The following is a 22,992-nucleotide window of genomic DNA, read 5'->3' as shown; positions in this document are numbered from 1 at the left end:
ATGCATAACCTTTGCCCCATATAGAGGAATCCCTGGCTGCATTAAAGTCTGCAAATTACTTCTCCACCCTTGACCTCACTAGTGGGTACTGGCAAGTAGCTGTTGCTGAGGAGGATCGGGAGAAGACGGCCAGAGCCCCGATGGGACTCTGCGAGTTCAACAGTATGCCGTTTGGACTCTGCAATGCCCCCGGAACATTTCAGAGATTGATGGAGTGCTTCCTGGGACACCGCAACTTCGAGACTGTACTGCTATACCTGGATGATGTGATAGTGTACTCCAAAACTTATGAGGACCATTTGAAGCACCTGGCAGAGGTATTTGAGTCGCTGTCCCGGTATGGGATGAAGCTGAAGCCCTCCAAGTGCCACCTGCTCAAGTGAAAGGTACAGTACCTGGGGCACATCGTCAGTCCAGAAGGAGTAGCACCAGACCCAGAGAAGGTCACTGCCATCCAGAAATGGCCGGAGCCGAAGAGCCTCAAGGAGGTACGTCAGTTCCTGGCACTAGTCGGATATTACCGGAGGTTTGTGAAGGACTATACCAAGAAAGCAGCGCCTTTGCAAGATCTCCTGGTAGGACAGTCTGGGAGAGGCAGAAACCCCCCATTCCAGTGGGGTAAGGAGCAAGCTGAATCCTTTGAGGTGATGAAGGGGATCCTGACCGGCGAAGAGATTCTAGCCTACCCTGACTACAGCCAACCGTTCCTGCTGTACACTGATGCCAGCAACGAGGGATTAGGAGCTGTGTTAAGTCAGAAGCAGAATGGCCGAGAGAAGGTGATCGCCTATGCAAGCAGGAAGCTCCGCCCGACCGAGAGGAACCCAGAGAACTATAGCAGCTTCAAGTTGGAGTTCCTGGCCCTGGTCTGGGCCATCACCGAGCGGTTCAAGCACTACCTAGCCTCCAGTAAGTTCACTGCCTACACTGATAATAACCCCTTGACTCATCTAGAAACAGCCAAGTTAGGAGCCATGGAACAACGATGGATGGCTCGGCTGTCAAACTACCAGTTCACCATTAAGTATTGGGCAGGCCGCAAGAATGCCAATGCCGATGCCCTGTCCAGGATGCCTCACCAGTCAGACACTGAAGAAGAAGTGGATGACCTGAAGGAGATTGAGCTACCTGCCTTCCACCGTAATGGAATGGTCCACGAGCAACGAGCCTCCAGGAGGCATCGCGGTAAGACGTTAAACCCTTTGCCTCACCACAGCTGGAAGGAGACCCAGGACAGCGACCCGCTTGTCAGACGTATCAAAGAACTGATAATCCAGGAAGTTTCCTCCCTGGAGAAGGACGCGTCTCCACAAGACAAGCAACTGTGGAATGAGAGAAGCCGGCTGTTTATCTATAGAGAGAAGCTGTGCCGAAGGTACGTCAACCCGAGGACCCATGAGATGGTATGGCAGATCGTAGTGCCTAGGACGGACATCCAGATGGTGTTGGAGGCCTACCACGATCAAGCGGTGCACTTTGGCTGGAAACCCTGCTGAAAGGTCGGTTTTATTGGGTTGGAATGCGCAGTTCCATAGAGAGATGGTGCCGGGATTGTGGACCCTGTAGCCTCAGAAGAAAAGACTACAGCAGCCAGAAGGCACCCCTGCAACCCATCAAGACAACTCGACCCTTGGAGATCGTGGCCCTGGATCATGTCAAACTGTCACCCAGCAGGTCAGGATATTCCTATGCCCTGACCATGGTGGATCACTACTCCCGGTTCCTGGTGGTTGCCCCTGTCAAGGATCTGATGGCAGAAATTGCGGCGAAGACGCTTCAGGTATACTTCTGCAGGCCCCATGGATACCCGGAGTAGGTGCTGACAGATCAAGGCCCTGCCTTTGAAGCCGAATTGTTCAAGGAGTTCTGCCATCTGTCCGGACTACACCGTACCACCTCCAAACCAATGGGTTATGTGAAAAGATGAATAACATCGTCATCGACCTATTGAAGACCTTACCACTAGAAGAAAGAAACCAGTGGCTAGACAAGCTACCTGACCTGGTAGATCTGTACAACCACATACCTGTGAGTTCCACCAATTGTACTCCAGCATATCTCATGGGAGCAAGACCCGGAAATTTGCCCATGGACCTGGAGCTTGGTGTAGTAGAACCCGAAGCAGATACAGCACAGACCAAAAGTTTGGACACACCTTCTCATTTAAAGAGTTTTCTATGTTTTCATGACTATGAAAATTGTTCATTCACACTGAAAGCATCAAAACTATGAATTAACACATGTGGAATTATATACTTAACAAAAAAGTGTGAAACAACTGAAAATACGTCTTATATTCTAGGTTCTTCAAAGTAGCCACCATTTGCTTTGATGACTGCTTTGCATACTCTTGGCATTCTCTTGATGAGCTTCAAGAGTTAGTCACCGGAAATAGTCTTCCAACAATCTTGAAGGAGTTCCCAGAGATGCTTAGCACTTGTTCGCCCTTTTGCCTTCACTCTGCGGTCCAACTCACCCCAAACCATCTCGATTGGGTTCAGGTCTGGTGACTGTGGAGGCAAGATCATCTGGCGTAGCACCCCATCACTCTCCTTCTTGGTCAAATAGCCCTTACACAGCCTGGAGGTGTGTTTGAAGTCATTGTCCTGTTGAAAAATAAATGATGGTCCAACTAAATGCAAACCGGATGGAATAGCATGCCGCTGCAAGATGCTGTGGTAGCCATGCTGGTTCAGTATGCCTTCAATTTTGAATAAATCCCCAAAAGTGTTACCAGCAAAGCACACCCACACCATCCCACCTCCTCCTCCATGCTTCACGGTGGGAACCAGGCATGTAGAGTCCATCTGTTCACCTTTTCTGTGTCGCACAAAGACACAGTGGTTGGAACCAAAGATCTCAAATTTGGACTCATCAGACCAAAGCACAGATTTCCACTGGTCTAATGTCCATTCCTTGTGTTCTTTAGCCTGTTGCCTGTCCTTAGCAGTGGTTTCCTCGCAGCTATTTTACCATGAAGGCCTGCTGCACAAAGTCTCCTCTTAACAGTTGTTGTAGAGATGTGTCTCCTGCTAGAACTCTGTGTGGCATTGACCTGGTCTCTAATCTGAGCTGCTGTTAACCTGCGATTTCTGAGGCTGGTGACTCGGATAAACTTATCCTCAGAAGCAGTTGTGACTCTTGGTTTTCCTTTCCTGGGGCGGTCCGAATGTGAGCCAGTTTCTTTGTAGCGCTTTGTAATGCACACGCCCGGGCTGAGTGGCGTGTGCGTGTATATGTAGTGATTCCACTGGACCGTGCTGGAGAGTGAATGCCTGGAGGGGCGTAACTAAGTATCCACCCGAGCCGACCAGGGTCGCACGACGGCATACGATGCCAGTGCACCAAGGAGGAACCGATCAGGGGGACCAGGTGCTACTCCAGGACAGACCCCGGACACGGCTGTTGACCCACACAGGGGAATACAGGAACAGGCAGACACGGCTGGTATGCAGACTGGCGGATGCTGGTAAGCACGACTGGTATGCAGGCAGGGAGGTACTGGCAGGTACGACAGGTTGGAGCACCGAGTGGATAGGACCCAGTACAGACTGGGACTCCGGAACAGAACCGCAGATGCGGTGGACAAACAGCAGAGTGAGGCCGCCCAGAGCGGCGAGCAAGAGCAGAACAAGACGAGATCGCCTGGAGCGGTGAGCGAGAGAAGAGCAGGACAAGGCCGCCTGGAGCGGTGAGCGAGAGAGGAGCAGGACGAGATTGCCGAAGCAGCGAGCAAAGGGTCAGAGCAGAGCGAGACTGCCGGAGCAGCGAGCAAAGGGTCACAGCAGAGCGAGACTGCCGGAGCAGCGAGCAAAGGGTCAGAGCAGAGCGAGACTGCCGGAGCAGCGAGCAAAGGGTAAGAGCAGAGCGAGACTGCCGGAACAGCGAGCAGAGCGAGACTGCCGGAGCAGCGAGCAAAGGGTCAGAGCAGAGCGAGACTGCCGGAGCAGCGAGCAAGGCAAAGCAGGCAAGAACCGCCGGAGCGGTGAGCAAGGCAGAGCAGAGGGGACAGGGCTCTGTTCACACGGAACAGACTGGAAGGGAAAGGCAGAACCAGGTACACACAGGATACTTGCAATGAAGTAGCGAGTGGACTCTAAACTCACAAACGGGAGTACAGGGACAACGAGTAGGAGTTAGGTACGGGATCAGATTCTGCAGGAAAAGGGAAGGTACGGACATAGAGAAAAACAGGTAACAGGCAAGGAGACTATACAGACAAGAACAGACACAGCAGCAAGATACAGGAGCGGGTCTAGGTATGCGGCCCCTAGAAGGCGGAACGAAAAGGCTAGGAGCGTGTTCAGACAGGAACAGGCAAGATACAGGAACGGGTCTAGGTATGCGGCCCCTAGAAGGCGGAAAGAACAGGCTAGGGGCGTGTTCACACTGGCCTGGAAATACAGCCTCCAGGATAGGCAGAAGACAACAGGCTAGAAGATAGTTCAGACAGGACACAGTTCAGACACGGGAACTGATACCGCAAGGCAGGAAACATAGACAGGACCTGGCACATCAGTGACAAGAAGCCAACTGACAGAACACAATGCTCAGGCATGGATTCCAGGGAGGAGCTGGGTTAAATACCAGGTGACAGACAGCAATAGGCTGAGGACGCACAAGGGGTGTGCCTGCAGCAGCTACAAGAAGCAGGAAGTGATCGGGCGCAGCCCTTAATCAGCAGAAACAGAGGCAAGCAGACAGCATGGAGGGAAGCCAGGCTAGCAGACTGGACTGGAGATCAAGTGCGCGCTCTTGCACAGTGGGAGATGGACCACTATGCAAGGACGCCGCCAGGTATGTTACATGCTTGATGGTTTTTGCAACTGCAGTTGGGGACACTTTCAAAGTTTGCCCAATTTTTCGGACTGACTGACCTTCATTTCTTAAAGTAATGATGGCCACTAGTTTTTCTTTACTTAGAATTTGTATTATGGCAAGAAAAAAGCAGCTAACAGTCTATTCAGTAGGACTATCAGCTGTGTATCCACCTGACTTCTGCACAACACAACTGATGGTCCCAACCCCATTTATAAGGCAAGAAATCCCACTGGTTAAACCTGACATGGCACACCTGTGAAGTGAAAACCATTTCCGGTGACTACCTCTTGAAGCTCATCAAGAGAATGCCAAGAGTGTGCAAAGCAGTCATCAAAGCCAAAGGTGGCTGCTTTGAAGAATGTAGAATATAAGACATATTTTCAGGTGTTTCGCACTTTTTTGTTAAGTATATAATTCCACATGTGTTAATTCATAGTTTTGATGCCTTCAGTGTGAATGTACAATTTTCATAGTCAGGAAAATACAGAAAAATCTTTAAATGAGAAGGTGTGTCCAAATTTTGGTCTGTACTGTATGTCCACTGAGGACTGGGACACGACGCGACAGGAACAGTACAGGAGAGTACAAGCCTGTGTCGAAGACAGTCTGAATAGGGTAAGAGACAAGCAGGAAGCACAGTACAACAAGAGTGCACCAGCAGTACCCTTTTCACTTGGAGAAGTCGTGCTAAAGAGAAAAAGAAGAAACCACAAACTTGATGACAAGTGGGAGAGGGAACCCTACACTGTGTTAAATTCAAGATTTTATAATAGGAAGACCTGTTTAATTACCAAGGACGGAGGAAGAACGACTGCAACGGTATCTAGAGACCGTCTGAAGTTGTGTCCAGGTCTGCTAAAGCCCCAGGAAGAAGTGCCTCTCATCGTACTGGAGTAGCCTAAAGAAGCAGTGATAAATACTGATTTAGGAGATTTCCCGGCAGATTGGCCCCAACTAGGAGGAGCAGTGATAATACCTGTGATCCACTTCTACCAACAGCCAGAAGACCCTCCACAGCAAATAGGACCTGTAAGTGCCCCAGAAGAGCCTGCTCAGGAAGAATCCCCGGAAGAAGGATCACCGGTGCAAGCACAGCCAGAAGGCCCAGTAACCAGTGTACTTGCCAGCCCCATAGAGAGGTTAAGGCAGTTTTACAATTTACCCACACGTAGAACTGACAGGGTAGCAGACGGTGCAGACACAGATGCCATCCACACTCCCGTACTACGCAGATCAACACGTAGCACCAAAGGCCAGGCCCCTGTCAGGTTCAGTGAATAAGTTGAAATACCTATAGTATAAATAGTTGCCCCTGGGGTATGTTATTCTCGTGTGATTTTCATGTATTTAATTATTGATGTGTTTTGCCTTACAATGGACAATTTATATGAACATTAGTTACCCGTAAGGGTGTATATATAAAGGACTCAGTGGCTGAGGACTGTGAGCAGCCCAAAAACTCTTATGTATGTAGTTGCACACCCTGGAACGCCCCTTAGTTGACCACTGAACAAAAACCTGTTTGGCGTGGCCGAAGACGTGGTCCAGCACCTGGATCACCTATGCCCTGTAGCCACGCCCAGGGCCTACGTTGAGGGTTTTCAGGCGGGTCCCTCATGTGCCTCATGTTCTTTCACAGGTGAGATGGACACCATTAAATTGTAAGACTCTGAGGACGCTCTCTATATTTGTATATATTTATTATGTTTTTACACCTGTAACGTTCAAGAGATGTGCCTCCCATAAAGGGAAGAAATGTTAATGTTATTGTTATCCTGTTTTTGAAAAATGCTTCAGTCCAGGAGTACTGAGTTTTACTAGGGGGGAATGTGGCGCCCTGCTGCGCATTGGTGCCACAGAACCCAGAAGGGTGCATGGATGGAATTCTCCACAAGAGGCCCTCACACATTCACACACCTCCACCCTACCACATCAGACCAGCAGAGGGAGCCCGTTAGGGATATATAAAGGGAGGGTGGAGCCAAGCCGCTCAGTCTTGGTCTTAGTTTCAGTTCAGTCTGTGAGTGTCCAGACAGGAACATAGCTCTGAGTGAGCTGAGAGCGTGCCGACGCTCAGAGAGCGGTGAAGACGCAGCATGCCAGCTGCCAAGTAGTGAGGGCCCTGAGTGTGGTCGACGGCGAGAGGAAAAGGAGAGTGGAGCTAAGGGGGCAGAGGACCGTAGTAAGCTCACCCCAATTTATATACCGGACACCGGGTCCGCGCCTACAGGGACTCCTTATACCCAGTAGGAACCACCGGAACCCCTGGAGAACTACAGGTCCCAGGTTCACCAAATGCTGATTGCAGTACCAGGGCTAGGAGTCACAGAGGTCCCAGCGTCCAGGGAGAGTGATCTCCAAAGAGAAGGCCCTACCACCAGGTCAGCAGGTGCAGAGAGAGACAGTAACCAAGCTAGGCTTAGCTCCAGGCAGGCCAGAAGCTTAGAGAAATAAGCAACGGATCAGGAGGCCCTATACCCGCTCACTGGGGAGAGTCCAGAAGTGCGCCCTTCACCTGGAGTACCCTGGACCGTGCCTGCAGCATCACCAGTAAAGGTACTGAAGCTTACCCTTGTGTGAATGTCCATCCTTCCTCCGGGACCGTCCTGTCGTCTCTCCCCTGCACCACCATCCAGTACATCCCCCACACTGCCCTTAGGCCCGCACCACCTGTGGGGAGCCATTCCATCACAAGCTGCCCTACCATCTGCCTCAGAGGACTGCCCCGCAGCGGCGGCACCCCTTAGCCGCATTCCACAGGTGGCGTCACGAATAATTCCAAAAACCCCAAATAATAGAAGTTTCCCCATTTCACTGACCGCCCTGGGTCACGGACTGGGCCAGCCACTGTGATCTCCCCAATAAGCAGCCATAAGGCCTGGCTGCCGAGTACCCCACGGCCCAGGGGGCGCGTCACTGGCTCTTTGGCTGCTCGCGGTGCTCTAAAAAGGACCTTCCATGACATCATTTAGTCATGTGACTGATCACGCAACTGCCGACGTCAGCGATCGTGTGACATGTCATATAAATGACGTCATGGAAGGTCCTTTTACCACCGCGAGCAGCCGAAGAGCCAGTAGCACCGCCGGGAGCAGACAGGGGGCCTTCAGAAGGTAAGTATATGTTTACTTTTTATTTTAATCCTTTTTTAACTACAAGTACTATGGTACCCAGGTCTGGATGAGAGTCTCTTCTTCTCCAGACCCGGGAACCATCTATGTATTAAATCGCATAATATTCGCATGTGTGCATGTAGTTATGCGGATGTTATGTGGTCCAATGCAAGTCAATGGCGGCGATTTCACAGGGATTCCACAAAATTAATGGTAGTGCTGCGGATTTTTTCTTCAATGATAATCCGCAGAGGAAATTTCTGCAGCATGTGCACAGCACATGCGGTTTATCATTGGGAAACTTGGCAGACAACTTAACATGCGTTTTTAATGCGTTTTCGTGATGGAAATGGTGCAGCGGAAACGCATTAAATCCGCATCGTGGGCACACAGCCTTATAGTGTGCCACTGAATGTAGCAAGCCAAAGGGTGCACTGGTTAATTAATTCAAGGAAAAGATCTGCCTGGGGCTTTTGCTAAATCTAGACTATCAAGGAAAGAGAGATGGAGTGTGACCAGCAGCTCTGAACACAGCAAGTGGTTTTAGACCATTTCCAGTGACAATCTCAATAAAGTAAGCTGGTGAAATGCCATGAATAAAGGAAGTGACCTTCAGCAATATGCTATGCCAGTCTGCATGCCCTGAGACTACATGTCAGAGAGTGTAGAAGAGACGACTATAGAGGTGTCATGGCCTGTAACCCTGTGACCAGTAGCCTGAATCGTGAGTCCTCCATGATCTGAGATACTTAAATTAGGACTGTAGCCTATGAGAGGTCTGCTGTGAGAGTGAGTTTCTTCAAGATCTCTTGTGCGTTACATTTTTTCCTTTGAGAAATATCAAATGTGACAGATCACTAGGTGAGCCGTGATAGCCCACCTTAACTTTGCAACCACCAAGCTGAATGCATCCTAGTGATGAAACCACCAAGCTTAGAGAATTTTTCTTCATTTGCAACCACTAAAACAGTTGATGTTTAACCGAGAAGAATTGTTTTTTTCTTACAGCTGTGTAACAATTAGGCCACGGCCCCACTATCAGTATTTGGTCAGTATTCGGTCAGTATTTTTTCTCAGGAGTGGGAGCCAAAACCAGGTGAGGAACAATCAGAGAAAAGATATAATAGAAACAAGTCACCAATTCTGCATTTATCACCCACTCCTGGGTTTGGCTCCCACTCCTGACAAAGAATACTGACCAAATACTGATAGTGGGGCCGTGGCCTTAGGATTTTGCTCTCTTTGAGAGGCTATAGGTGCCATATTTGCCCATGAAGTGTCCATCACCATGTCATCCCCAAGATAGGAGCAGTGTTTCAGAGTCAAACATACATGGCTGAAACTATACAATCAGTTCACGTGGATTGGGCAGAATGTATCAAGTGTCAGGTTCCTTTAACCGCTTCGCGACGGCCCACTGTAGATAAACGTCGGCGCTGCCTGGGCTCTGTGCAGCGCCGACGTTTAAAAACGGTGGGTGGTCCCACAGCACTCAGGACCCCGAGGGTCCTGCAAGCGCTGCGGGAGCGGTGCAGAGCGATAGTTCTGACAGGGAACATCATCGGGACCTGATTGGATCAGGTCCCAGTGATGTTAACCCTTTGCTGTCTTCTATATGCTACGATCTATAGTGATCGCGGCATATAGAAGACAGCAGGAGGAGAGGGAGTCATATACTTACCTCTCCGAAGACCCCTGATACCTTCCAGGACCTGACGTTGCTATGGCAGCTGGAGGTCACATGACCGCCTCCAGATCTGCCATGGCTGAAGCCTGGCAGGAGACTCTGACTGTGAAACAGTCAGCAAAGATGTCATGTAATGTAATACATGTCTATTACATTACATGAGATCAGTGATCAGAAAAATAAAAATTAATGTCCCATACAGGGACTAAGTAAAAATGTAAAAAAAAGTAAAAAAAATGTTTTGAAATTGTTAAAAAAAAATCACAAAATAAATAAAAATAAATAAATAAAATATTAAACCGATAAATACGTATATTTATGCAAAAACAAAAAAAGTACACATATTTGGCATCGCCGTGTCCGAAACAACCCGAGCTATAAAACTGTCACACTAATTAACTCCTTCTGTGCACACCGTAATAAAAATAAATAAAAAACAGAGCAAAAAACTATGCTTTTTCCTCATATCGCCAAACAAAAAGTGGAAAAAAATGCGATCAAAAAGCAAAATGGAAATAAAAATGGTTCCGCTGAAAACGTCATCTTGTTCCGCAAAAAAAAAAAGCCGCCATACATCTCCATCAGCCGAAAAATAAAAAAGTTATAGCGCTCAGAATAAAGTGATGCAAAAAAAAAATTTTTTCTATAAAATTGTTTTATTGTGTAAAAGCGCCAAAACATAAAAAAATATACAATAAGTGAAGTATCGCTGTAAACGTACTGACCCGAAGAATAATGCTGCCTTATCACTTTTACCACACGCAGAACGGCATAGAAAAAAACCTCAAAAAACAATTCCTGAATTGTTGGTTTTTGTTAATTTTACCTCCCAAAAAATGGAATAGAAAGCGATCAAAAAATGTCACGTACGCAAAAATGGTACCAATAAAAATGTCAACTCGTCCCGCAAAAATCAAGCCATCACATGACTGTCGGCCGAAATATGGAAAAATTATAGCTCTCAAAATATGGTGATGCAAAAACTAGATTTTGCAAAAAAAAGCGTCTTTTAGTGTGTGACAGCTGTCAATCATAAAAACCCGATATAAATCTGGTATCTCTGTAATCGCACCGACCCGAAGAATAAAGTAATCTCATCACTTATAAAGCACGAGGAATGGCGTAAAAAATAAATAAAACCAATTCTTCACCTGCTACTGATTTGTTTATTATGTCTCCCAATGTGCTCACCACACATCTAGATAAGTGCCCTAAGGGGTCTAGTTTACAAAATGGTGTCACTTGTGGGGGGTTTCCACTGTTTAGGCACATTAGGGGCTCCCCAAATGCGACATGGCGTCCGCTAATTATTCAAACAAATTTTGCATTCAAAAAGTCAAATGGCGCTCCTTCCCTTCCGAACCCTGCAGTGTACCCAAATAGTGGTTTTCCCCAACATATGGGGTATCAGCATACTCAGGAGAAATTGCACAGCAAACTTAATGGTGCAATTTCTCCTGTTACCCTTATGATAATGCAAAATTAGGGGATGAAAAACATTTTTTGTGGGAAAAATGTGAAAATTTTATTTTTACGGCTCAATATTATAAACTTCTGTGAAGCACCTGGAGGTGCAAGGTGCTCACCACACATCTAGATAAGTTCCCTGAGGGGTCTAGTTTACAAAATGGTGTCACTTGTGGGGTGTTTCCACTGTTTAGGCGCATCAGGGGCTCCCCAAACGCAACATGGTGTCTGTTAATTATTCAAGCAAATTTTACATTCAAAAAGTCTAATGGCACTCCTTCCCTTCCGAACCCTGCAGTGCGCCCAAACAGTGGTTTTCCCTCACATATGGGGTATCAGCGCGCTCAAGAGAAATTGCAAAAAAAATGTTGGGGTTCATTTTTTCCTGTTACCCCTGTGAAAATAAAAAAAAATGGGTCTAAAGTAACATTTTTGTGAAAAAAGTTAAATGTTAATTTTTTTCTTCCACATTCCAAAAATTGCTGTGAAGCACCTGAAGGGTTAATAAAGTTCTTGAATGTGGTTTTGAGCACCTTGAGGGGTGCAGTTTTTAGAATGGTGTCACTTTTGGGTATTTTCTGTCATAAAGACCCCTCAAAGTGACTTTAAATATGATGCGGCCCCTAAAAAAATGTTTTTGTAAATTTTGTTGGAAAAATGAGAAATCGCTGGTCAAATTTTAACCCTTATAGCTCCCTAACAAAAAAAAATTTTGGTTACAAAATTGTGCTGATGTAAAGTAGACATGTGGGAAATGTTATTTATTAACTATTTTGTGTAACATATCTCTCTGATTTAAGGGCATGAAAATTCAAAGTTTGAAAATTGCAAAATTTTCAAAATTTTCGCCAAATTTATGATTTTTCACAAATAAACGCAAGTGATATCGAAGAAATTTTACCACAATCATGAAGTACAATATGTCATGAAAAAACACTCTCAGAATCATGGGGATTCGTTTAAGCGTTCCAGAGTAATTACCTCTTAAAGTGACAGTGGTCAGAATTGAAAAAATTGGCCCGGTCACGAAAGCAAAAACAGGCTCTGGCGCGAAGTGGTTAAGGAGGTTTTTAATTTTCAGGAAAGGAGTGTCCAAGGTGTAGTTTATTGTTAACAAGAAAAAAAACAATAGTGCTTTACTCTATCTACGCGGATCCAGCTCTGAATTTCTGTTATTGTCTGCAGTGCTGACAGTGTCTCACCCAGGGAATATGAGGAACTCGGTACCCGGGCCTTTACCTTCTGTGGGATGTCACGGCAGTCGGCTCCCGGGCCCGTACTCTGGGGTCGCTCTTTAAATGGGGTTGTTGCTTGAAGGGATAAATAATAATTTTGTCTCGTGACGCCACCTGTGTTTCCTGGTAATGGATACCAGCGCTGCTGCAGGTCTCCAGGGGTGATGGGATGGCAGCTGAGGTGTTTCGGCTCCCCACAGGCGGAGGGGGCCCCCCCTGGGACAGGGTTGATAGAAGAGATGCAGGTGAGAGGTGGCCCAGTCGGGTCAGGGGAGATTAACAGACACGCACACAGGGGGTTCGCTTCAGTACCTTTACTGTTGTAGACTGCAGGTATGGTACAGGGTACTGGGCAGGAAGGGTGCACTTCTGGACTCTCCTCAGTGAGTGGGTAGTAGGCCTCCTGATCCATTTCTTCCTCTCTCTGAAGCTTCTGACCCGCCTGGAACTAGGCCTAACTTCTGTACTGTTCACTCTTTCACCTGCCTGCTTGGTAGTAAGAACTTTCCTCTGGCTACCACTATCCCTGGACGCTGGGGCCTTCATGGTTCCTAGTTCTTTAGATGATGGTAGCTTTAGGTTGACCAGGGGTCTGGAATCCCCTTGGTATACCGGTATTTCCTACTGGGCGTAGAGGACCCTGTAGGCGCGGACCCAGTGTCCGACTTGTGTTCTGGGGTGAGCCTAAGATGCTCCTCTGCCCCCTTAACACCTCTCACTCTTCTCCTTGTCTCCGGCCACGCTCTGGCCCTCAGCAGAGCAGCTGACGTGCTGCTTCTTCACTGATCTAAAGTGCCAGCACACTTTCTTCTAACTAACTAACTCCACCCTCCAGTATATATATATCCCTACAGGCTCCCTCTGGTGGTATGAGGTGGAAGGGTGGAGGTGTCTATGTGTAATGAGGGCCTCTTGTGGAGAAGCCTGTCCATGCACCCTTTTGGGTCCTGTGGTACCTGTGAATAGCAGGGCGCCACAACAGCAACTGAGCTCAGTGATTGGCTGCACCTATGTGAATGTGATGTCAGCGCTGCAGACAATTACAGACACTTGTGGCTGCAGTGGAAACTCAGAGCTGGAAGACTAAGGCTATGTTCAGATGGAGGTTTTGGTAACTTTTTAAAATGTTTTTATGCAAATAAAAAGTTGCATTTTACAGTAGCAGCAAAAGCTGTGAGATTCCAGAGATCTCATGCTCACGCTTGATGTTATTTTTTTGGACTGAATTTGAGAACTGGAGCGTTTTTTAAATCTGCAGCGTATCGAATCCTTCAGCGTTTTTGTAGCTTTTTTTCACCCATAAAAAGCAATGAGAAAGTTGAAAAAATGCTGCAAGAACTGCAACAGTGTTTTTTGCAGCCGCTGCGGAAAAGCCACGTAAGACGCCGCGAACAAGCTGAAAAAAAGGGGCAATTAGCAAGCAGCATTTTTACTGCTAAGAGAGCAGGTTTTGGTTGCATAAAAAAACGCATCAAAAAACACTGTGTGTGAACATAGCCTTTCAGCATTTTTTGCAGTTTTTTTTCACCAATAGAAAGCATTGAGAAAGTGAAAAAATGATGCAAAAACGCAACAGCATTTTAGTGCATTTTTTGGTGAGTAAATCTAATTTTATTAAACATGTTTTGTAACCTAAGCACATAGGTAACCTACACCCAAAAAAATGCTGCAAAAAATGTGATAAAACATTGTAAAACGGGCATTTTGAAAGCAGCGTTTTTACTGCCAAGAGAGTAGATTTTGGTTGCAGAAAAAAAAAAAACGCAGCAAGAATGCTGCATGTGAACATAGCTTACAGCACAAATTGTTTTTTGGTTTTACATTAAGTTGCACTGAGGAACACAACTGTCCTATAAAAAGGAAACTCCATAAACCATTGTTTCTGCAAATGCTGATGTGTTCAATTACATTTTATTCTACTGCCATTCACAGTGCAAAGGAACAAATATATCAGACTTCTATCACAATAATAATTACAAATCAGACAAGTAATATTATTGCAATCAGTCTTCAGGAGGTGCCGGCTTCTTCATGACTCTTTTATATCTGCAGAATTATGAGTGCAGCTGTGGAGAATAATACTCTAGGCCATGTCAATCTGTGTCAGGTAATCATAATAAAGACATAAGGATGTATAACTTTCAGAAACCTGAAGTCTGAAGATCATGAAACCCAAACTCTAAATATGTAGAAAGACTGTCCCCTACTGTCGTAGTGTTTAATAATTATGATATTCACTTGTGCACTACTATGGACAGCTCTATTGTCTTCTAATGTGTCAGAATCGCCCCTGGGCCTGCTCACTAGGGTTCAGATTACACTTTTGTAGCATCATCAATCAGTCTTTTCTTTGTTTTTTTCATTTATACTTTCAGCTGAACCTTTTGTAACAATAAATGTGGATGAAAATGGGCATCCGGAGTGCCAAGCAATCGGTGGGAATCCAGCGGCCAATATCTCATGGACCCCAGAATCTGAAGACCAAGTAAAAACTTGGAGAAAAACGGAAGTTAACGGAACCACGACCGTATTCAGCTCATACAATACATCCAACGTCACAGAAGTCACCTGTATTGCGTCTCATCCGACTTTCACAAATCAAATAGAAAGAAGAATATCAGGGCTTGTTTTGGGTTTGTATCAGGTGTCTTGCCATATATATATTTATTTTAAACTTATATAGCGCCATTAATTCTACAGGATTTTACATACATTATCATTGTTGTCCCCATTGGGGCTCACAATCTACATTCCCTATCAATCTTTGTAGTGTGGGAGGGAACGGGAGAACTCAGAGGAAACCCACACAAACACGGGGAGAACATACAAATTCCTTGCAGATGTTGATGTTGGTGGGATTTGAACCCAGGTCCCCAGCACAGCAAGGCTGAAGTGCTAAGCACTGAGCCACAGTACAGTGCTAACCACCAAGCCACTGTGCTACCCTATTTCTTAAAGATGTTGCCCACTATTTGCTCACCCTTTTCTTAAATTGTGCACACACAAGCCAGAGGTAGTACAGGTCATCATGAGTCTTCTGGCAGGTCTGCATGGAATATTACTTGAGTAGCATGTGCCTTACATGTTTTGTAGGATACAATGAGCCTTGATGAAAGATTGCTTTCCTAAATAATAATAATTTCCCTTTATGGGCTGGGCATCTTGTCTAAATAGTTTTCCATGGGCTGGTGTCTGTACAGTCAGGTCTGGGTCCTGCTCTGTCCTCGTCTTGACGTCTGCTAACACACATTGAGGTGAACTTCAAGGAACCGTCCTGATTGGGTCACCTTGTCGTGGTGGAATGATTTTTACACTCTTTTGATCAAAATAGTGTCAACTAAGCACCCTATGTCATTTACATGAATTATTGTCATTTATTTATCTATTTACTGCCGGGTATTTGCTCATTTGTTTTTATCTTAAGTTCAGTCTGTTAAAAAAAAATACTGCCAACTCTGTAACTTACAACAGGTAACTATATATTTAAGGAAAGTGACATGGCCTCTCTCAATAAAACATCAGCCAAAAAAAAAATCCAGGATACATGATGTGAAGATCTGGGGTCTTCTGTGGGCGAAACGCTATTCAGACAACACAGGGTGAGGGTAAAACAGCGTGGCAATAATTTATTGAACCACAAAGCGGCCAATAAACAGATAGAAAAGTCCCAGATACCCAGGATAGTGCAAATTACAGAGTCCTCATGTCACACTGTCACAGAATACTGGAGGTAGGGGGCCTAAGCTGACCCTAAGCTGGGGCCCTGACTAATCCCTCATCCTGGAGGTACTGTTAAAGGTACAGAGGTCCAGGCCGCCAGCGTAACCCCTACCTTCTGAGGATCCCTGCACCTAAGTAATCTAGTCCTGAGAAGGACCCCGATCACAACAATAGGGAACCAGAAATAATATGCCCACACACAGTATTTAGACGAACGAGACAGTACAAGGGAAAAACCAAAACCACCTTGCATACAACTTCTAAACAACTACAACAGAGGGAACACAAACGGGAAAGGAGATAAATGATAAAGCGAGGAAAGGGAAAACACACTTCCAAATACACTTATCTCAGCAACTCCAAACACCACGATCCGCTCTGTAAGTCTGAATGAAAAGCTTTCACCGACACCTCCCAAACAGACCTGCAGGAATATAAAGGAGTCTCACTAAAGAAGCATTGATTGCAGCTGGGCGAGGCTGGACCTCAGCTAGCCCAGAGAGAGAGAGAATTAACTCCTACACTGCCGAGAAAACACAAAGCACCAACAAGTCAGCTGCGAGAAGTCAGGCTGTGTACTCGTGACGATCTTCGTGGCAACACACCCGTGACAGTACCCCCCCTTCTAAGAGGGGCCTCTGGACCCTCAGGGCCAGGTTTATCCGGGTGAGTCGTGTGGAAGGCCCGAACTAATCGGTCTGCGTTAATATCCGACGCAGGAACCCACATCCTCTCCTCAGGACCATACCCCTTCCAATGAACCAAGTACTGAAGGGACCGGCGATTAAAGCGTGAATCAATGACCCTCGATACCTGGAACTCCAAGTTACCATTGACAACCACAGGAGGGGGAGGTAAAGGTGACGGTACCACCGGCGCCACATACCTCTTAAGCAATGATCTGTGAAACACGTTGTGAATTTTAAACGTAGGGGGGAGGTCAAGACGGAATGCCACCGGATTAATAACAGAACTGATTCTGTACGGCCCGATGAACCTGGGACCCAGTTTCCAGGAGGGAACCTTAAGTTTAATATTCCTGGTAGACAACCATACCTGATCGTTCACACTTAGGTCCGGACCAGACACTCTCCTCCTATCAGCCATACGTTTGTATCGGTTCCCCATAGTATTCAGATTCTTCAGCACCCCTCTCCATACTGAAGCGAGAGATGAGGAAAATCGTTCCTCCTCCGGAACCCCCGAAGAGCCCCCCCTACTGAAAGTACAAAACTGGGGGTGAAAACCATATGCCCCAAAAAACGGGGACTTACCAGTGGACTCGCTCCGCCTATTATTGAGAGCAAACTCTGCCAGAGGTAGGAAAGAAGCCCAGTCCTCCTGGTTCTCTGACACAAAACACCGAAGATATGTCTCCAAGCTCTAGTTCATACGTTCCGTCTGACCATTGGTCTGAGGATGAAAAGCCGACGAGAATGACAAATGCATCCCCCGCCGTGCACAAAACGCCTTCCAGAACTTGGACACAAACTGAGACCCCCGATCAGACACCACCTCGGAGGGTACCCCGTGAAGCCTCACAATCTCCCCAATGAACACCTGCGCAAGAGTTTTAGCATTAGGGAGAGCCGGAAGAGCGATAAAATGTGCCATCTTGCTGAACCTGTCCACTACAACGAGTATGACCGTTTTACCCGAAGACGGAGGGAGGTCAGTAATAAAGTCCATAGACAGATGAGTCCAAGGACGCTCCGGGATCTTCAAAGGTAAGAGGGCCCCAGACGGACGGGTATGTGAGGTCTTAGAGCGCGCACAAACCCCACAGGACGCGACAAAAGTTACCACCTCTTTATGTAAGTTAGGCCACCAAAACCGACGCGAGAGGAGATCCACAGTTGCTTTACTCCCCGGGTGTCCTGCAAAAACTGAGTTATGGTGTGCCTCGATCACCTTTTGTCGCAACTGATCTGGAACGAACAGTCTCCCCGGAGGTCCAACAGGGGCGTCTCCCTGAGCCTCCAATATCTCCTCCTCCAGCTCAGAGCATACTGCCGAAACCACCACCCCCTCCTGAAGAATAGGAATCGGGTCGTCCGTATTCCCGGCCCCAGGGAAACTACGAGATAAGGCATCCGCCTTTACATTTTTAGACCCAGGACGATATGTAACGACGAAATTAAACCTGGTAAAAAACAATGACCACCTAGCTTGTCTGGGATTCAGACGTTTAGCGGACTCCAGATATAGCAGGTTCTTGTGATCGGTGATGACGGTGACCGGATGAACTGCCCCCTCCAAAAAATGGCGCCACTCCTCAAAAGCTAACTTAATGGCCAAGAGTTCCCTATTGCCGACATCGTAATTCCTCTCAGCGGACGACAATTTTTTAGAGAAAAAGGCGCACGGATGCCACTTACCAGGGGACGAACCCTGTGACAATACTGCTCCCACCCCTACCTCGGAAGCGTCTACCTCTACAAAGAATGGCTGAGACGCATCAGGTTGAATGAGTATGGGTGCCGAGGCAAAACATTTTTTCAAGGAGGAGAATGCTTGACAAGCCTTGTCAGACCACCTAGAAAAACCCGTCCCCTTTTTAGTCATGTCTGTGAGAGGCTTAACCATGGACGAGAAATTACGAATGAACTTCCGGTAATAGTTAGCAAACCCCAGGAAACGTTGTAGTGCCTTAAGATTCTCCGGCCGATCCCACTCAAGAACTGCCCGCACTTTCCCAGGGTCCATACGAAAACCGGACGCTGAAACCAGGAAGCCTAAAAACTGGAGTTCCTGTACGGCGAACACACACTTTTCCCACTTGGCATACAGTTTATTATCCCGCAAGATCTGTAACACCTGCCTAACGTGCTCCTGATGAGACACCAGATCCGGTGAGTAAATTAAGATATCATCCAGATATATGACAACAAACTGTCCCACCAGGTGGCGAAAAATATCATTAACAAAGTGTTGAAACACCGCCGGGGCATTAGTCAGACCGAATGGCATGACAAGGTTCTCATAATGCCCCTCCGGAGTGTTAAAAGCCGTCTTCCACTCATCCCCCTCCTTCATCCTAATCAGATTGTACGCCCCCCTGAGATCCAACTTAGAGAACCATTTGGCGCCCACGATCTGATTAAAGAGATCGGGAATAAGTGGGAGCGGATACGGATCTCGGACCGTAATCCGATTAAGTTCACGGAAATCCAGGCAAGGGCGTAGGCCTCCATCTTTCTTCTTAACAAAGAAGAACCCCGCGGCCACCGGAGAAGATGAAGGTCTAATATGCCCCTTAGCCAGACTTTCAGAAATATAATCCTTCATGGCCTGCCTCTCAGGACCAGAAAGGTTATACAACCTAGCTTTAGGTAACTTGGCCTCAGGGAGCAGTTTTACAGAACAGTCATACACGCGATGAGGAGGTAGTTCCTGACACCCATTCTCCGAGAATACATCCTCAAAGTCCGCCAGAAATGGAGGTAAGACCCAAGGAGTAACCGCACCGATGACCGTGTTCATGCAGTTTTTATTACAGAATTTACTCCATTGGCTTATCTCTCTGGTTTGCCAATTAATAACCGGGTTATGCTTAGCTAACCAAGGAAGGCCCAACACTATAGGAGTGGGAAGACCCTCCAACACGTAGCAAGACAACAGTTCTTTATGTATTGCCCCCACTTGAAGTTTTACGCCATGCACAGCTTGCAAAAAACTTCCCTGACCGAGAGGTCTGGCATCGATCGAGAATATGGGGATGGGTTTAGCCAACTCACTCAATCGCATACCTTGAACCCGGGCAAACCGAGCATCAACCAGATTAGCCCCGGCCCCACTATCCAGAAGAACAGATATCCTCTCAGTTCTCGTACCCACCACCACCTCCGCCGGTACGAGAAACTGAGACGAACCTAGGGACGAAATACCTACTCCCAGATTGCCGTCCACCACACAACCTGGGATCAACAGTTTTTTCGACGACTCTTTACTCTGCAAGGGACGGGATGGACACCCCCCAATAAAATGTCCCTTTTTCCCGCAGAGAAAACACCTTCCTGTCTTATGGCGCACCACCGGTCCCCTTCCCCGAAATGATGTCCCTCCTAATTGCATAGGCTCCTCCGGACTGACCAGGGGAACCACCATATGAGGGGACCTTGTAGGAGGTGGAGACATTACAGGGGGTAGAGTTATCCCGCACCTCTCCCGAAGCCGTCTGTCAACGCGAATAGCAAGGGCCATAGCGGCTTCCAGTGACGCGGGAGAGTCATACTGTGCCAACACATCCTGTAATTTGTCAGATAAACCATGACAAAACTGGCTCCTAAGAGCCGGGTCATTCCACTGGGTGTCCGTGGCCCACCTACGGAACTCCGAACAGAATTCCTCCGCCGGACGATCTCCCTGCTGAATCCTACGTAACTTAGACTCAGCAAGGGAGATCCGATCTGGGTCATCATATACGAGTCCCAGAGCAGCGAAAAACCTATCCACTGACTGGAGAACCGGGGAGCTTGGGGGAAGAGAGAACGCCCAAGATTGTGGGTCCCCTTGTAGGAGCGAGATGACAATTCCCACCCTTTGTTCTTCACTGCCCGATGACCGAGGCCGCAGCCGAAAGTACAATTTGCATGCCTCCCGGAAAACAAAAAACTTGTCCCGCCCCCCAGTGAACCTGTCAGGGAGAGCTACTTTAGGTTCTGGTCCGGCTTGCTCCAGAGGATGCAAAACCTTGGACCTAACGTCCGCCAGCCCCATGGACAAACTCTGCAACTGCCGAGCTAGACCGGCTACTGGATCCATGGTAGCTGGAGAAAAACTAAGATGGTCGGTGAAAATGTCACACTGTCACAGAATACTGGAGGTAGGGGGCCTAAGCTGACCCTAAGCTGGGGCCCTGACTAATCCCTCATCCTGGAGGTACTGTTAAAGGTACAGAGGTCCAGGCCGCCAGCGTAACCCCTACCTTCTGAGGATCCCTGCACCTAAGTAATCTAGTCCTGAGAAGGACCCCGATCACAACAATAGGGAACCAGAAATAATATGCCCACACACAGTATTTAGACGAACGAGACAGTACAAGGGAAAAACCAAAACCACCTTGCATACAACTTCTAAACAACTACAACAGAGGGAACACCAACGGGAAAGGAGATAAATGATAAAGCGAGGAAAGGGAAAACACACTTCCAAATACACTTATCTCAGCAACTCCAAACACCACGATCCGCTCTGTAAGTCTGAATGAAAAGCTTTCACCGACACCTCCCAAACAGACCTGCAGGAATATAAAGGAGTCTCACTAAAGAAGCATTGATTGCAGCTGGGCGAGGCTGGACCTCAGCTAGCCCAGAGAGAGAGAGAATTAACTCCTACACTGCCGAGAAAACACAAAGCACCAACAAGTCAGCTGCGAGAAGTCAGGCTGTGTACTCGTGACGATCTTCGTGGCAACACACCCGTGACACCTCACCCTTCCGCTGGCCCGCCGAGAATAGAGAAGCTGTTATTTCAGGGCTTTAAGGGCCGACTACCCCCACCAGTGGCACCCCGCTTTTTGCGCGTCCCCAAAGAGAGAAGGTAATGACAAGCTTAGGAAGCTAGCCGAGAGCAGTGAAGTCTGGGGCCAGGTGGCCTGATTGTCCCAACCTGGATTCTTCAAGACGTCTCTGAGGGTTCAGCAATGGTCAATGAATCCTATCTGTATTCCTCCAGCTGGGGCAGAACACCCCTAAGCTGACATGCTGTAGAATGACAGCGAATAGAGGCAGAGACCCCTTTTTTTATAGATCACAGCTGTCCTTGCAGCCATCATTCACAGGTCAAGGGTCAGGGATCAAGATGGAAGGGGTTCATGACTCATTGTTTGAGCATTTAATCAACTTACATGGTTTGGTATAATACGTAATCAGCATATTATCACGGTATTGCTCCATGTCTCTATATTGCAAGATTTGCAGTCAACAGGTTACAGTACATCTCAACTCAAGTGTCAACATTCAGGATTATTCAAATGCTAAAGTCAACATGAAGATAAAAGCATATGGCTCCTTACTTACTGAATTTGTCTGGCATAATTAAGAAGAAAAGCTGTGTGGTCACACATGACAAGGCTAAAAATAAATAAATAAAAAATGTTTTTTTTTGTATTTTCCTGAAGCCCAAAATGGCTCTGTACTAGGGAGAGTAAAAAAAATCAACAAAAGTCAGTACAATAGGCTAGCTGCGTTGTCCTAATATAATTAAACCTTTGGTGGTCTTCAAGACACTACTTCTTGTCTGATTTGAGTGTTATCATGTGGACCCCAACGTCACAGCAACCAGTAGGATTCTGGAGTCTGGACTGGACGGAGAACCAGTGCCCCCATGATATAGGCAGGCAGTACTGTCTCGGGAATACAGGCAGAGTAGCTCTTCTTAAGGCTATGTGTGCTAGAACCCTCCTGTTAGTTTTTTCTATTTTGCTGGTCACATGACTTTTTGCCTATATAATCCAGCTCCACCCTCCTGGCCTTGCTGGACTTCAGTGTTACTTTTACTCTTAAGCTAGCCAGGTGCTTTGTACCTTTCTCTGTAGTTTGCTTGGTCTTTTGACCACTAGTATTTCTGTTTGTTTGTTTGTCTTTGCTCTGCTACAATTTCTGCTAGGAGGTGTCCAACTATATCCCAGTCCTTAGTTCTTGTAGGGACCCTTCCCTTATATCTATAGGTCTGCGTTCAGACTAGCCGAGGACTTAGGCGGGTCTGTTCACAAGGAACAGGTCCCCCCCGTTGCATCATAGGGAATCAGCTTAGTCCTACTGTAGGGACAGTTTTCCTATCTTTCCTTAGTGTTTGTAGCAGTTCATAACAATGTGCTCACGATGCAGAAATGAAGCAGAAAATTTCTGCAGCATTTCTGCATCTCCCTGGCAGAAAAAACACATGCAGATTGTGCATGCGTTTTTCCTGCAGAATATATGCGGAATACATGCGGATTCACATGCGT

The 22,992-nt window shown here is 47.1% G+C and overlaps 1 protein-coding gene across 1 annotated transcript in view; it reads left to right on the top strand.

Annotated features, from left to right (window-relative positions):
• The window catches only part of LOC141253093 (cell surface glycoprotein CD200 receptor 1-B-like), a 116,380-nt gene that overhangs the window by 80,329 nt on the left and 13,059 nt on the right, over window positions 1-22,992 (top strand). Inside the window, exon 3 of the mRNA XM_073670852.1 lies at window positions 14,699-14,956. Coding sequence (XP_073526953.1) covers window positions 14,699-14,956 — 258 coding nt within the window. The remainder of the gene's footprint in view (window positions 1-14,698; window positions 14,957-22,992) is intronic.

This window comes from Phyllobates terribilis, unplaced genomic scaffold (genome assembly GCF_046119375.1).
Source record: "Phyllobates terribilis strain yellow unplaced genomic scaffold, ASM4611937v1 Scaffold_2__4_contigs__length_985480577, whole genome shotgun sequence".
Classification (NCBI taxonomy): Eukaryota; Metazoa; Chordata; class Amphibia; order Anura; family Dendrobatidae; genus Phyllobates; species Phyllobates terribilis.
Note: the sequence above shows the minus strand (reverse complement) of the source record. Positions and strands in the feature narration are given on the sequence as shown.